This window comes from Anolis carolinensis, chromosome 1, assembly GCF_035594765.1.
Source record: "Anolis carolinensis isolate JA03-04 chromosome 1, rAnoCar3.1.pri, whole genome shotgun sequence".
NCBI lineage: Eukaryota > Metazoa > Chordata > Lepidosauria > Squamata > Dactyloidae > Anolis > Anolis carolinensis.
The window spans coordinates 263,449,130-263,465,667 of NC_085841.1; the positions used below are offsets into that span (position 1 = coordinate 263,449,130).

Genomic DNA, 16,538 nt, shown 5'->3' on the forward strand with positions numbered 1-16,538 from the left:
AATCTTTCCAAAAGCCTTATAATCCCTTGGAAGGGTGAGGCTAATAGAACAGCTAACCCAGCAGGAGTGAGTGAGTGAGTGAGTAAGTAAGTGAGTTAGTGTATTGTTTGGAATCCCTAACCTTCTTACTGGTAATTTTAACAAACACATCAATGACCTCTTAAAATCCATCTATGCAGAAGAAGGTTATGAAAGGCTGTCAAAATACTTTTTTCTCCTGTAAACTGCATTTTGTCCCCCACTCTTGTTCTGCCCCCTCCATCTACATGCACAAAGGCCATTAAAAGATTAAAATGACCCTTTTGAACATGGTTTTGACTCTTTCAGGAAACATTTGCCTCAGTAGATTTCGTATTTTTCACCCTCCTTCTCCAGCCTCTGGTGACTCATGATGGATGGATATTATGAATGTTTTTCACCAGGCATGTGGGCAGGGAATTGTGCTGATTATTTTATGAAGTGGCAAATATGGTAGAAAACATTTTATTTCCTCCTAGAGCAATAAATGGGTACAAACCTCAGTCTTCTTCAACTGAAACCTTTGAAAAGGAGTTTGAATGCCTAGAAGGTGAGGAGAGCAAGGTAGTGCCTTATAATTCTGGGAGGAAATTTGGAAGATTTTTAAATCTGACTTATATCTCAAAACTTTCCATGGTTTGCCTCTGTAATACCCCCATTGACTATTCATGATCCCTTTCAGGTGGTAGGTACATGACTTATTTGGTGTATTTTTATTTATGTTAATTCCTTCTATCTATATAAAGCAGTGGTTCCAAGCCTTTTTTGACCAGGGCCCACTTTGACCAAGAACCACTCTCCAACATTAGTACCAAAAGGATTACAAATCAGTTTTTTGTCAATTTTAGCTTTGGTTTGGTTATTTGGGGTGCTGATTCAGAAAATTGCATTGGATAGACCACATCAGCTCTAGTTTCTGATGCAGAACATATGCCATCCAGTAGTTGCTATCTGCTTGCCCATAGAAAACCATATTTAATAATCTAGAGCTGTTGTGGTCTATCCAATGCAATGGTCAGCTCTGTGGAAGGGAGTGGAAATAATATAAATAAAATAAAATAAAGAGGAAGGAGGTTTGCGGACCAGATTTTCATTCTCGCGGCTCACTGCTGGGCTGCGGCCCACAGGTTGAAAACCACTGATATAAAGAATACACTTTGTCAGGACTATTTTAGTGCTATCTGGAGACGGCCGGCTTAAACCTCTGGCTTGTGGCACTGACTGCTCATCAGTAATTATTGTAGCAATATGCGTTCAGTTTGCTACCTTGAATGATAATCATCTCTTGCTGATCTTACACTACTGAGGCTTCACACAGGTCTTTCCTGTTTTCTTTGAAAAGGATCTTTTGAAGTAAATTTAATGAACTTGAAAGAAGTACAAAAGGCCCAGTAATTCCTCTGGGCAAGTTTAAGTAAACTTATAACTAATCGTATTTTGGTTTCTACCTTTACTACTTCCTTCTAAATAGGAAACTTATAACTCATCATATTTTGGTTTCTACCACTACCACTTCCTTCTGAGCAGCATGTGTTTTTATTTTTTATTTTTTGCTCCATTGGCCTTTGTCTTTAAACTCTTTCCCAAAAAGAGTTGGAATAGCTCTCAACCACATAAACAGATGGCAAAAACTTTTTTCCACTTGGCTTCTGTGAAATTTTACTACATGTGATTTATGATCTGAGATTCTTGGCTATAAAGATAAACAAGGTTGGCGGGTTATTGCTTATACATGAATGTGCTTTTTAAATACAAGATGGAGATTCCAAGCCCTTCAGGGATGACTAATGTTGGTATCCTAGCCCACACAAGACTTGTTGAGAGGCATTATCTCTTCCAAAGGAGGAGGAAATACCCCTTGTCTTCAGCATTTTCTGACATTAGCTTCTGCTATTTCAATCATAAATGTTTGTAGCATACTGTTGTTACTAACTAAAGTCATGTTCTGTTGGCAGTAAAATTGAATACCTTCCTTTGTTTTCCAGTGTGTAAATGTCATGCAAGACTCAAAGGTTTTATGATGATGATAATTTACATCAAGAAATCAACAAAATGAAATTTGGAAAAATATGCATGTAAGTAGTTCTGCTCCTAAAGCAGGAGACCTGCAAGTCTCCCTTTGTCATTTTTTGTGCTGGTTAGCATTGTAGGGAATTGTAGTTCAACACTATCAAGTGCTAGACCTTAAAGTATAGCACAGTTCTCTGCAGATCTACTAAGCAGCATGTTCCATTGAATCCATTGCTTCTCCTTCCTCAGTAAATACACTGACTTTAATGTGTGTCCAAAGCACTTCATGGAAAGAAATCAAAAGTGGCTTCCAACGCTATGATCTAATTTATATCAGGATCTAGAATTGGCAGATGTTTTGGTAATTGAAGTCAAGTTTTCCTGAATCTGAACAAATACTGCCTTAAGCTCAATAATAAGTCAGCTTGGATACTGATGCCTCCTCCCATTTTCCCCATTTAATTTGTGTTTATTTCATTTTGATGACAATGGTTCTTTTCCCCTTCGCAACAATCAATTTTGCTGTACTGGCCATGTTGTCTGAATGCCCAATCATAGTCTCCGAAAACAGTTACTTTATTCTCAGCGTAAGAACAGAAAACGGAATGTCGGTGAACAGCAAAAGAGATTTAAAGATGGGCTTAAAGCTAACCTAAAAAATTGGAGAGCAAACACCTAGAACTGGGAAGCCCTGGCATTTGAGCATTGTAACTGGAGGCCAGCTGTTCTCAACAGTGCTAAGGATTTTGAGCAGGCACAAATAGAGGGTGAAATGGAGAAACGTGCCAAGAGAAAGACATGTCAAGCAAATCCTTGTCAGAATTGCCTTCCATCTGAAAATCTATGTCCTCATTGCAGATCCAGAACAGGCCTTCACAGTCATTTATGGACCCATTACCAAGACTCTACCCTTGGAAGACAAGACCATGCAGATCCAGAATAGGCCTTCACAATCACTTATAGACCCACTACCAAGACTCTACCCTTGGAAGGCAATCAAACTCAGCCATGAGTGATAGTCTGTACATAGATATATTTCATCTTGACAACAATGGTTCCTTTTCCCTTGGCAACAAGCAGGTGCCATCAGAGAACTATGTTTCAGAGCCTTAGAAACCAGTACACATGTATGAGAGTAATGAGGAAAGGCCTCCATCCACAAGAACTGGGGGCACTTATTCCTCTTGTCTGACAAGGGCAGTCATCAGTGTATTTCTGCGAGAAGACAGTTGTGTGAAGGAAATTGCAAATTATCTCATTGCTGAGTGGGGAGACTGGACTGGCCCATGGACTAATTTCCCACTAACCCCTTTCCCCATTTTAAAAAACATACCTCTAAAAAATGTAAGTGGCCAGAGGTCACTTACTTTTTTGTCTTTAAAATATGTGTTGGCTCTATGTATTTTACTCTATATAAAAAGAAAATAATTTATGAGGGAGGCTTCTGAGGGAAGTGTTTTAAAAAACAAACCTAAAAAATGGTGGTGTGACAGAGAAGGGTCTACGTGAGGCTGGAAGGGCAATCAAATAGCATAGACACATTATTCTCATCTTTGCTGTAAGTTCTTTTTCTTTTCTTTTCTGTTCTGTTCTTCTCTTCTCTTTCAGTAATAGAAATAGGACATTTCCTGTATTTCGCTTCATGATCTAGTAAGAATGTTACATGTGGATCCTTTCATTTAAGATTTTAAGGATTCAAATAATTTACGTTGACTTTTCTTTTTCTAAAAGAAAGAAAACAGACCGTTACGTTCTAATGCCTCCGAAGAAAGCGTTGTGAAGCAATGGAAAGAACTGACAAGCAAAATGGACGCTTTGAAACAGCCCATGGTGAGGATGAGGATGGAACTGTTTCTGTTCCCTCGTCACCTCTTCCTCTCTGCTTGAACAATATGGAAATGTTGGAAAAGGCCAGGGAGCTCTTCCATCTCTGTGACAAGGAGGGAAAGGGCTTTATTACCAAAGCTGACATGCAAGTAAGTGGGAGAGATACTTTTGCCATCACTGCTTCAGAGACAAAGCTCCAGTTCTCTTGAGATCCTATCTCCACAAGCTCTGTTCTGTTCTCAGTAAATATTAAAAACAACAAAAAGGGTTCTGTGGCATCTTTAAGACTAGCAGATTTGCTATGCATGTGAAGGGGTTTATAGCATATTTCAAGGAAACTGAGAGAAAGAAGGTGCTAGCATAAACCTTTGTAGACTGAGGTCTGCTTCATCAGACACAACCAAGGGAGTAGTCTATGAAAGCTACTAACTTCAGTGTCAAAGGTGCTACAAGATCCCTTTACATGCTGATATTCCAGAGTAACATAGCTATATCTTTGAATTCTATCCCCATGGAAAGCACTAAGTTCAGCTGGATGGAGTGGAAATCCATCAGATTTGTCATGACATGAAGCTTTGTGGTCTGCAGCCTACAAATGAGAAATAACAAATGGGGAATCATCTGGTGTTAGAAACTTCAGTATTATAAAACCACAAGGAGAATATTTCAGCTTTTCAGAATTCTTTGTTAAATAGCATTACAGTGGTTATTCTGGAACAAAGGAAAATGTTCTGGTTTCAAGGAGACAAGAACTTTAAAGCATTAGATTGCAGTTCAGTAAGAGGTCCAGGTATATACTCCCTGTGGTTTGTGTAGGAACAAAAGCTTCCCAATGCCATCATGTTAACAACAAGAACTGTTTCATCTGTGGGCATTGCTGAGACCATAACTGACACTGTTGTTATATTCTGCATTTAATTTCATCCTCCTTTTCTGTTTCCAAGCTTCCTGCCCTCAACCATATCTAGATATATATGTGCAACTCAGAAGAGCATGTCTATCTGATGTAATATATGTATAGTATGTTGCTTGTGACAAACATGTAAAAATAAAGCAAGAATAGTCATAATGTTGCTGTTATCAGCTATATAATGTTTGCATGTAAATTAATAATGTAAGGCACAGCACAACCCTCATAGCACAATGGGATGGGATTATATGTTCCAAGATCACCATGAAACTGTGGGTAATAGCAAACCCTATATTTTTTACTATAATTTAGCTGGAAGTATACCACAGAATAATACTGGAGGACCTTGCTCCTCCACCCCTATTTTTGACTGCCCTTATACCTCTTAGGAGCCCTATTCAGAGTTCTACACAATTTTACCCTCTTAATGTTTAGTTATTATTATTGTCCTGGTTTTAATTCTGTTGATGTGTTTTATTGTTTTATGTAGTTGTAATGTTTTTAATTGATTGTTCTGTGTTTTAACTTGTGTTGTTGAGCTTGTCCCCATGTGAGCCGCCCTGAGTCCCTTCGGGGAGATGGAGGAGGGATACAAAAATAAAGTTGTTATTGTTGTTGTTATTATTATTATTATTTTATTGTATGACACAGCAAACAAGATAGACATTCTGGATTTCATATCACAAAATCACAAGTCGAACACTTCCCAAGTGTCTAGGACTGTGTGATGTATTTTCGGATGATGCGTGCAGATCCCAGTAGGGTGGCCTTTTGCAGTTGGCAGATCGTAATGTTGTCAATGTCTATTGTTTCCAAATGCCGGCTGAGATCTTTTGGCACAGCACCCAGTGTGCCCATCACCACCGGGACAACCTGCACTGGTTTCTGCCAGAGTCTTTGAAGTTCAATCTTGAGGTCCTGATAGCGGCTGAGTTTTTCCTGTTGTTTTTCGTCAATGCGACTGTCACCTGGGATTGCATTATTATTATTATTATTATTATTATTATTATTATTATTATTATTATTATTTATTAGAAAGGCCCACAAATATTTTTAGAGCATGAGTAAATGCCCCATGGATAATGGGGTCATATTGTAGTTAAAAGGAAGTACAATGACTTGCGTAAAACTGGGCAGAGCTTGCAACCAGGGAACACTCTTCTGTTATGTCAGAGCAAATAGCTTGCCACTTGCAAATTGACTTCTGACAGTTTCCCATGGGTTGTGTACCATTAAAGCCATTTAAGGATTATATCCTGGTTAATTCAGCCATGCAAATAGCTAAGCAGATATATCCTGCTCCTTTGGCCGCTTTATCTGAAAAAAAAATATTTTTTAAAGAAGACACTTTTTGTTTTCACTTAGTTAACAAGCACTATGTTAGCTTTATGGGTAAAAGATCTCTCAACTTGCACAATTAAATCTGGCCACTTGACTACATTAATAAGGGAAAGCTGGAAAATGGATTAAGCAATTTTTCCTTGATATGTTCTAGTAAGCATAAACCAAAAATCCTGGATTTAAACTTCCTTTCCTTCCTTTCCTTTTCTCACAGCGGTTGCAATGTGAGCTGCCTCTCACCACTGAACAACTAGAAGCTGTTTTTGATAACCTGGAACAAAACAATAATGGTTATCTCACCCCAGTTGAATTCAGTATGGGTCTAGGTAAGGGAGTGCTGGTTCTTAATGAGGATATTTCAAATAGTTGTGACAATTATCTCTTCACATTCAGGTAGGCTGGGATGGAGAACATGTATTTTTAGATGCAAGTTCCATCAGCCCCAGTAAATGATAGCCAACGCTCACATTGAACCTCACAGGCACGGTACGGAGATGGCTTTAATCGCCTTGGTTGATGACCTTCACAGAGAACTAGACGGGGGAGTGTGTCCCTGGACGTCTCAGCAGCTTTCAATACCACTGGCCATGGTATCCTTCTGGGGCAGCTCTCTGGAATGGGTCTTGGGGGCACTGCTTCGCTGTGGCTCGGCTCCTTCCTAGAGGGTCGCACCCAGTTGGTGAAGCTGCTAGGACCCTGGCCTTTGACCTGTGGGGTTCTGCAAGGCTCCATTCTTTCTCCCAAGCTCTAACATCTACATGAAACTGCTGGGAGAGGTCATCTGGAGTTTCGGAGTTGGGTGCCATCTCTACGCAGATGACACTCAACTGTACTACTCGTTTCCACCTAATTCCAACGAAGCCCACCGGATCCTGGACCAGTGCCTGGCTGCTGTGATGGACTGGATGAGGGCTAACAAGCTGAAGCTTAATCCAGACAAGACAGGGGTCATCCTGGTCAGTCGTGGGGCCAATCGGGGTATAGGGTGGCAACCTGTGCTCAATGGGGTTACATTCCCCCTGCGCACACATGTCTGCAGTCTGGGTGTCCTTCTGGATTAATAGCTGATGCTTGATGCTCAGGTGTCGGCGGTAGCTAGAAGGGCCTTTGCACAGCTAAAACTTGTATGCCAGCTGTGACCGTACCTCAGGAAGTCTGACTTGGCCATGGTGGTTCATGCCTTGGTTACATCTAGATTGGATTACTGCAATGCACTCTATGTGGGGCTCCCTTTGAAGACAGCCTGGAAACTGCAATTGGTGCAAAGGTCGGCAGCCAGGTGGTTAACTGGAGCTAGCTACAGGGAGCGCATGACGCCTCTACTAAAGCAGCTCCACTGGCTGCCGCTAAGTTTCCGTGCCCAATTTAAAGTGCAGGTTATGATCTATAAAGCCCTAAACGGTTCGGGCCCTGCTTATCTTCGTGACCATGTCTCCCCCTACGTACTGGCACAATCTCTAAGATCTGCTGGGAAGGCCCTTTTCTTGCTTCCACCAACATCTCAAGCACGTCAGGTGGCGATGAGAGAGGGGGCCTTCTCTGTGGTGGTGCCCTGGCTCTGGAACTCTCTCCCTAGGGAGATTAGATTAATCCCCACTCTGTCCACTTCCCCGTACACATTTAAAAACTTTGATGTGTCAATGTGCTTATGAATAATAGTTTAGCCTCAACCGTGGCTGCCCAGCTCTAGTGTTGTTTTGGTTCTTCCTGCACTTTATTCCTATTGTTTTGCATTTTGTACAAGCCTTGCCCACCCCTCTCAAATGTGAACATGCCCACCTTTCCCAGTTCTTTGGTTATGATGCTAATGGATGTATTTTATGATGTTTTTACTTTTCTGGTTTTAATCATTTTAATTATACTGCTTTATTGATTTATGTTTTAATTATGTAACTTGTATTGCTTGTTTATGCTGGGCTTGGTCCTCATGTAAGCCTCGCTGAGTCCCTTTAGGGAGATGGAGGCAGGTTGTTGTTGTTGTTGTTGTTGTTGTTGTTGTTGTTGTTATTATTATTATTATTATTATTATTATTATTATTATTATTATTATGGTCTCCATCCTCAACACAACTGAAGAGCATATAAACAGAAGTGTTTCCACCAAAGGGAGACTCTCAACCTGCATTAGGCAGTTCCAGTACCAAATATTTGAGTTGGCAGTTTTTGTTGTTGTTGGGAGTTCATTGCTATTTTTGCTAGATATAAAGTAAATATCGTGTCTTTGCCTGGCATTTTTGAGCTATCTCCACAACTGTAGTTCTCAGAGGGGTGAATTCCCATGCAACCTTGCCAGGTTTCATGTTTGCAGAACATGTTTGGGGAATGTGCTTGCTTCTTGCGAGTGAGTACTATTGTCATGGGGTTATCTTGTGCAGTCCTGTTGCTTTGCCAAGAAGGACATTTTCTAAGACTAAGGCATCCAGGTCCACAGTACAGAGGGAGGCCCTGTAACTACAACAAAGCAAGAAAGCTATAGTCAAAATTGTTTTTGCCAAGTATGAACTTACATAGAGGAGGGGGGGGACCCTTCCAACAGTATTTCTCTGGCTTTGTGCTGATTAGAGGAAGCCAAGTTCTTTTTTTTCCTTAAGAAAACAGCTTAAGTCAACAGTTCCACAAATCCGATGGGAAGAGGGCTGATCAAGGCTATCAGAGCTAGGCAATCGGGCAAGAAAGTAATGAGAAGTTCTTATTTGAACTGGAACATGGTAGTGTATTGTACAAACTGTGAATGTCTTGGTGTTCTAAGGCTAAGCAGGCAACCAGGGACCTGACCCAGTGACATGAAAGGGAGCCAGGACAGACAATATATAACTCTGCCAAGAGCTTAACTTGTAAGACCCTTAGGGGACAGAACCAAGGATGAACCTTTTTATTTCTAAAATCTTGATTTAAAAAATAATAATTTCTCTTCCATTTAACTCTCACATGGCCAACTGGTCACAAGTGAGGATGAGTTTGTTAGGTTATACTGAATGGGATAGGATAACACTCAGGCTTGTGTTTTGGGGTTTTTTTAACATAAGGAGAACATACAAACAAGTTCGAATAAGAAAAGCACGGGGAAATGTCCATATTCCCCCTAGGAGTTTCCAACAACCTTGAGACTTGACTGAAATTCAGACTTATTTTAAATGCTACTGCAAATGTTAGCTTTGGAACATTTGAAGTAATATCAGTAACATGGGATGATGAGTGTCTCTGAGCATGCGCAGAGTTCATTTCCGTCACTATGAAATGACAGCTCATTGCCCTAATTTTAAAGAGGGAATTCCATTTGTCTTTTATGTGTCCCCATTACTGACAGTTTCAGGTGTTGTTTGGTATTGTTTGGCTAAAACTGGGAGAGGTAAGGAGACGATGTAGGAGCTTTCCATAAGAATGTTCTACTTCACCAACCCCCAGTGATTTTAGCACTGATGTACCTCACGTGTTGGTTTTGTATGAAAAGACAGAACTGGTTTCCAAGCAACTTTCTGTACTGGCATCTTTCTTTTTAACCAATTTGCAAAAGTTACAAGCCTGGAACAGACCAAGAAATTATCCTCATTTCTGTCTCATCCTTGTGCTACAATTCGATTTTGTTCCTTCCGGTATTTATTATTCTCACAGGAAAATTCATTGGAATTGAACAGTACCAAAGCTCTGAAAGCACCAGACATGAGGAGACATTTGAGTCTGGCTGGTCAGATGATTTGGACCAGACAGATGAGGAGGAGAAGAGATTTTGCTCCCTGCTGGAACAACTAGATTCATTTCAAGTCTTTGAAGAGTAAGTTGGAATTTTCTGGCCCATTCTTCTTCTTTTTTTGCCTCATTAAAAATATTTGTATCCTACATTTTAAAAACTCAGGGCACAGTGTAAGAAAAATGAACTCGACCAATTTAAAACTCTGGATGTTTGAATTTTTATAAACTCCATTAAGCACTGAAGGCTTTAGGAAAAAAAGTGTTTACTTGGTTATGGAATGACACCAACAGAGTCCTCAAAGGAAGGAATATTTCACAAAGGGTTGGTGGTGGAGTGACAAACGAAAGGAGATTCTCTCCTATGTCCTTCTGTTATACCCCAATTGATGGTACACAAAGGCAACCCCTTCCCACAAATCTTAAACCTTTTACAGGGAGAGGTGCTTCTTTGGTTCTCAAGATCCCAACCATTTAGCATTTGAAACCATTATCTGTATCTTGAGTTCAGACTAGAAGTATATTGACAGCCAGTGCAGTTTCTTTCAAACCATTGTTGTATGGTTTTTGTGTGGCATTCCAGTTAGCAGTTGCATGTTGCACTTAGCTGCAGCTTTTGAGGCATCTCCAAGGGGAGGTCAACATAGATTGCATTAGTAAAGGTAAAGGTTTTCCCCTAGTTGTGTCCGACTCTGGGGGTTGGTGCTTATCTTCATTTCTAAGCTGAAGAGCCGGTGTTGTCCATAGACACCTCCAAGGTCATGTGGCCAGCATGACTGCATGGAGCACCGTTACCTTTCCACTGGACGGTACCTATTGATCTACTCACATTTGCGTGTTTTCGAACTGCTAGGTTGGCAGAAGCTGGGGCTAAAAGCGGGAGCTCACCCCGCTCCCCAGATTCAAACCACTGACCTTTAGATCAGCAAGTTCAACACTCAGCTGTTTAATCCGCTGTGCCACCAGGGGCTCCATTGCTGTAGTTTAAATAGGAAGTTAGCAGTGCATGGGCTATTGTGGCTAAGCTATCCCTCTCTGGGGAGGGCTATAGATGGTCCCAGGCATTTCAGGTAAACTGGTCCCAAGCAAAGTTAATCTGGGAATCCTTTAGCAAAGATGAATCCATGAGTTGTTCCAAGCTGTGCACCTGCTCTCTCAGGAAGAGCAAAGCACCATCCAGGAAAAAGGTTGCTTATCCAGCTTCTGTACCCAAGAATCACCAATGCACACAATCTCTTTGGACACATTAGTCCTCACTGTAGCTACATTCCAAAACATTGCTACAGCATATTATATTATGGCTTCCTGGTTTAAAAATCTGAATGATTTTTCAGAGTCTCTTGCACACCCTTCTCTCGAGATGTTTTGGACTCCAAGCTTTCAGACTCCCCAGCCACCCTGGTCTGTGTTAAAAGTCTATGGGAGTTGCAGCCCAGAACATTAGAGGCCAAAGGTTCTCTATGCCTGCGGTAGACATTTATCAGTCCACAACATCTTTCATCTAACAAACAAATTCTCAGTTTAAGTAACTCAACAAGTGTGAACCAGTGAATCTACATGCAGATTTAAACAAGACTGGCAGTAGTTTAGCAGTGGAAGAGAACGCATTTGGCTAACTAATTTGGTAAGGATCAAATAGAACAATATGAAGGAGAGGAATTCTGTAACACTCAAGGCTCAAATTATGAACTCTGAGTTTAAAGAGTTGCATTGTCTACTTCAAGACCTGGGGCTAGTGATATCGTTTCTTGTTTGCTTTTGTGTCCACCACAGGATATGTGTGGAGGGAGGGCTAGGAGGTTTGCTGATAAGAATGAATAGTTATAAAGTAAGTTAAGTTTTTAGATTGCATTTTTGAGGACTACAAAATTGTTCTGCTTGTCTTTCTCCAGTCAGAGTGAGGTCCAGGAGCTTTGGGCTCGTCTTCGGAAAGAGCAGCCAGAGCTCTTGGGCACTTTTGAAGAATTAATTTTTCGCATTTCCTCATATCTTAAGGATGTACAACAGGAGAAAGAGTCCATGGAACTGGTGTTAAAAAGGTAAGAGAAGAACAGATTGCAGGTGTTACTGTGTGGTAGAAAGATAGCAGTAGGGCCCAGGTCACTAGAGCAGGCTAAAGACAATTTGCTGCTTGAAGCAATGAACCAAAATACTTTTCAGATAATATTGTCTCATTGTTGTGGCTGTCTGAACTGCTCTCTTGTACCTAAGGCCAGGTTAAGGTGACTGTGGCCAGCAGCAGTTACAGGATCCTCATTGTCCCTATTTGCAAATCCCCTTTACATGCCTAAGATGGGAGGAGTGGTTCAAAGTACCCCCAGGAGCCTGATCCCAACTAGCAAAGACCAGAACTAGATTCTTCAAGGCAGCAATACCAGTTTCCTTTTCACTCACTCCACAGCTTGAAAAAATGTTTTCAGAATGGGTGGTAAACACTCCCAGTTATTGTAAAGGATGCGGAGAATGAGAGAGATGAGTGGGGGAGATCCTTGGTCCTTCTCTCCTGGGAGTATTTCTCTCTTGACTGCATTAGAGAACAAGAAGTTTATGAAAAGTGTACAGGCTCATCTCATGTTAGCTTGCCTTTTGATTTTCTCTTTCCTCCTCCTCCCTCCTTATCTTTGCTCTTTGTAAACACAGGCCAAGACCTAGGTAAGACATACAGCTCCCAAAGTGGGTCATAGGGCAAGTGGTTTGACACTTTCACTACTTAGAAACCCAGGACCTCACAGCATCTTCCAAATGGGAGGTGCTGCATACTTAACAGCAAGCAGCAATGATCCCACATTACTACACCAGCAGGATTTTCCTCCCCGACCCCACCAGTGTTTAATGAGATTTTGGTTGTATCTCCCACATATAATTCTTTTTTACTTTTGCGCTACTAGGCGGGAGATAGACCATGACAGAGAAATCAGGTGCCTCTATGAAGAAATGGAGCAGCAAATTAAGGCAGAAAGAGAACAGCTGCTCTGTCAGGTAAACTCCTTCCTCACTCTTTGGATGAAAGCTCCTGAGCTGAAGGCCACTTGCACCTCTCAATTGTTAAATCAAGGAGACAAATCCCGGATCGTTCCTGCACTGTGGGGACTTATTTCTATAGAGGACACTCAAAGGAAGCAAAAACCAAAACAAAAAACCTATTCATCTACTCTTTGCAGGAATCCACAAAGCAGGGCAAGAGCAGCCTGCTCCAAAAGGAGCTGCGGAACAAAGAACAAGAATTTGAGAAAATGCTTTGTCATCAGAAAAAGGTGACTTATTGATCTATGCCCTTCTTCATTTTGCTGCATGAAGTGGTGTGTGTGTTTGTCCTTGTTTGTTGGAGTCATGCACAGAAAACCAGAGCTTCTGTGTATGCTCAGCAGATGCAGAAGTGCATGACATGCCCATTCCATGTAAACCATGATGTCTAACAGATCCCAAGGCAATTAATGTTTGCCTTTTTGCCTGGAAGCCACCATCACCCTTGGGGAGATAGGGTGTCCTATAAATAAATTTATTATTATCTTTTAATTAACATATGACGTTATCACATGATTACATCCTCATGAAGGAATGCAGTAGGAAGATATGGCTGTGTTGTTTGTGTTATCAGGGATTGTTGAGTTCATTTCTGTGTCAGTATTTGCCCAGGGTTGTTTAAAAGACTCTGTTCAGGTGAAACAGCAAAGAAGGAAGTTGAAATGAGAGGTTTCTCCGTTTCTTTCCTGACTGGGCCCTCCTGGTACTCTTTAGCTCTTTTAATTGCAGAAATAAAAAGGCCTAGGGAGTTCTGTTTAGTTATTTTCTCATTTTATTTATATCCTGCTTTTCACCCTGAATGGGACCAAGGGTAACTGACACAACATACTTTAAAATAAAACATGGCTAAAAACAGACATAATAGTAAATTTTTTTAAAAAAAATAGATTCACTATCCTATTAAAAGTAGCAGTCTTCAAAAAAGTTTAGAATCATTTAGAACACAATGATAAGGATGGAACTATAGCTTCTCCTCATTAAAAAATACATTAGCAGCAGCTATTTAATAGCCAAATGCCTGTTGGCCTATTGGACAGAGTGGTGGGTTGGAGCTCAGATAAAATGTTTCTCTCAGCTGGGAACTTCTTTGATGCAGACATGCATATACAGTACAGTCAGCCCTCTGCATCCATATCCATGGAATATGCATTCACAGTTGGAAACCTATTTTACAGAAATTTCAAAAAGCAAACCTAGTTTATCTAAGGGACACCATTTCACTATGCTATTGTATATAATGGGACTTAAACACCCATGATTTTGGGTATCCACCTGGGGGGGGGGGGGAGTTGGAACCAAACCCATTGTGTTGTTGTATGTCTTTCGGGCTGTGTGGCCATGTTCCAGAAGCATTCTCTCCTGACGTTTCGCCCAGTTGTGTGTGTGCATACTGCCTTCGAATGAGGCTGCTTTCAGGCTGTCCATCTAATGCAGTGGTTCTCAATCTGGGATCCCCAGATGTTTTTGGCCTACAACTCTCAGAAATCCCAGCCAGTTTACCAGCTGTTAGGATTTCTGGGAGCTGAAGGCCAAAAACATCTGGGGACCCTAGGTTGAGAACCACTGATGTAATTCCTTTGGAATTTTCATTTCTGGTCTTTTTTTTCTAGCTGGAGCTTCAGTTACAGTCCCAGAACTCAATGCAGCTGGAGATAAGAGTGCAAAACGAGAGGCTACAGATTCTGAATGAAAGCCTCCTGGATCAGCTGGAGAGAAGCAGATGGGAGCTGGAGGTAGCCCAGGGCCAACTTCAACACCTACAGAAAGAAGCCCAGCTTGAACAGGAACAGAAGGACAGGCACGTCAGGGTGGGGTTCTCCAGCATACTATCAGAAATGCCAGCTACTCTCACAAGAGATGACTGCTTTGCTCCATGGCCTTAATGAGTGGTGTGTGTATGTTGAAATGTGGAAAGTAAAGCAGTGTCTTATAGCTGCTGAAGACTGATGTAAACTGTAAGCCCAAGCATCTCCCAGAAGCTTCAGTGAGGCACTTAGTTAAAGCCTTTGAAGGTTTATGTTGTTTCCCTTCTGTTTCCTCAAAGCTTTTACAGTTTCCGAGGCCACTTAGGGAGCCATAGATTTTCTTTTCTCTGTACGAACTAGTGATGAAAACCTTTTCCAGTTACATTTTTGAAAAAAAACAACAACATGGTGAAGTCATCGGCATGGGCAGCAAGCATTACAGTTGTTTAATTTAAAAACATCTTATTGTCAGAACTCATGAGCCATAACAGTCTTGGAACAAAATGAAGGTGCACTTGCCAAGTATTATCATCACCGTGATCAATCATGTTAATGTTCAGAAATATATGACATCATTGAAACTAGTCCTAGCAGAAATCAAGCAAACTTTTTCACTTTTACAGAGAGTATAGACTTGCTGGTTCTCAACTGTTTGAGTCATAAACCGGGCAAAAATATGTAGGGCTAATGCATTACAGAACAACAACGTAAGTAGTGATGAAGATCTTCCACCAATGTTCCACTCAGATACAACGTCCCTGATAGAGTGCTGATAATGTGTAAATGAAAAATAAAGGTGCAGTTCATATTCCAGAGGTCAAAAGATATGTTATGTATACGTTCAATTGTTGCCTAATGGCTCATCCTTAACAGCAATGAGTACTCTGTGGAGGAGAAAGAAGAAGCCCAAGCTTGTGTGTCATTTGACATGGGAAGTGAAGCACAGCCACTCCTAAATTACATTACACTGCCCCCCCACTAGAAGATGATGATGTATGGCATCAGACCTATCCCCTCCCAAAAAAGAAATAGTGGTGCAGTAGCAGTACCCATGTCCTCCCCTGCAAGAGGGAAGTATTGGCAGTGCTGTCCCCAGAAGAAGAGGAATTGCTAAGTCCTCCAGAAATGTGCAATCTCCAGGGAAAGCATACTATAGAATTGCCTGGAAGACCTAGTAAATTCCTAGAGAAATGATTTCCCCTGGGTATAGATGAGAGAAACTATGGATATGGGTTCTGCAGATCTTACCATATTCACTATTTTGAGTCATAACTAAACTTCTTTGTCTTTGAAGAATGACTCAACTGCATACTTACAATGCTGATTTTAATTGCATGCATTGTTAGATTCTTATTTAGGACATCCCTATAGGACAGCTTTCTCTAATCTGGTGTTAGTTATAATAATAACTTTATGTTTATATCCCGCCACCATCTCCCTGAAGGGACTTGGGGCGGCTTACATGGGGGCCAAGCCCAGCATAAACAAAGATTGCAAGATAAACCGCAATTAAAAACATAATAACATATAAGCCATCTAGTTAAAACAATTAAAGCCAGCAGTAAAAACATCATAAAAATGCATCAATCAACATCAACAACCAGTAACCCGGAAATGGTGGACATGATCAGATTTGAGAGTGCAGGGCTACTGCAAAAATGACTTGTGCAAAAATGCAGACTATAGGGCCAGGGTTGGGGCAAAGTGCTGAAAACCAAGTCAATAAATTAGGGCTGGGCAGACCTGATCAGGGACTAGTTGCTGCCGTGCACTACAAATTCCGCTATCCAGCACGTCTTATAAGTGGCTAACTGGAAAAGTCAACATAAAAAGGACAAAAACACAATTTGAAGGAGTCAATAACAAAATCTGCCACTAGGGGCAACAATGACATTCAGATATTCCTTCTTTTATAAATAACAGTTTCTTTTAAAAAACTTAATCAATTTATTCACAACCAATTAACAAGAGCACAC

General features: G+C 41.0%; 1 protein-coding gene across 3 annotated transcripts in view; it reads left to right on the plus strand.

Annotated features, from left to right (window-relative positions):
• Positions 1-16,538, plus strand: part of cracr2b (calcium release activated channel regulator 2B) — a 63,663-nt gene that overhangs the window by 21,557 nt on the left and 25,568 nt on the right. For 2 of the 3 annotated variants that reach the window (XR_010001902.1, XM_008108372.3), the window contains exons 2-9: positions 2,004-2,093; positions 3,760-4,004; positions 6,321-6,432; positions 9,719-9,878; positions 11,686-11,832; positions 12,682-12,772; positions 12,955-13,047; positions 14,428-14,615. Coding sequence is in view for 2 of the 3 variants with exons in the window: in XM_008108372.3 (XP_008106579.1) it covers positions 3,813-4,004; positions 6,321-6,432; positions 9,719-9,878; positions 11,686-11,832; positions 12,682-12,772; positions 12,955-13,047; positions 14,428-14,615 (983 nt within the window). In the remaining variant the exon portion in view is untranslated. The remainder of the gene's footprint in view (positions 1-2,003; positions 2,094-3,759; positions 4,005-6,320; positions 6,433-9,718; positions 9,879-11,685; positions 11,833-12,681; positions 12,773-12,954; positions 13,048-14,427; positions 14,616-16,538) is intronic. The other variant, XM_062967596.1, reaches the window with a different exon arrangement.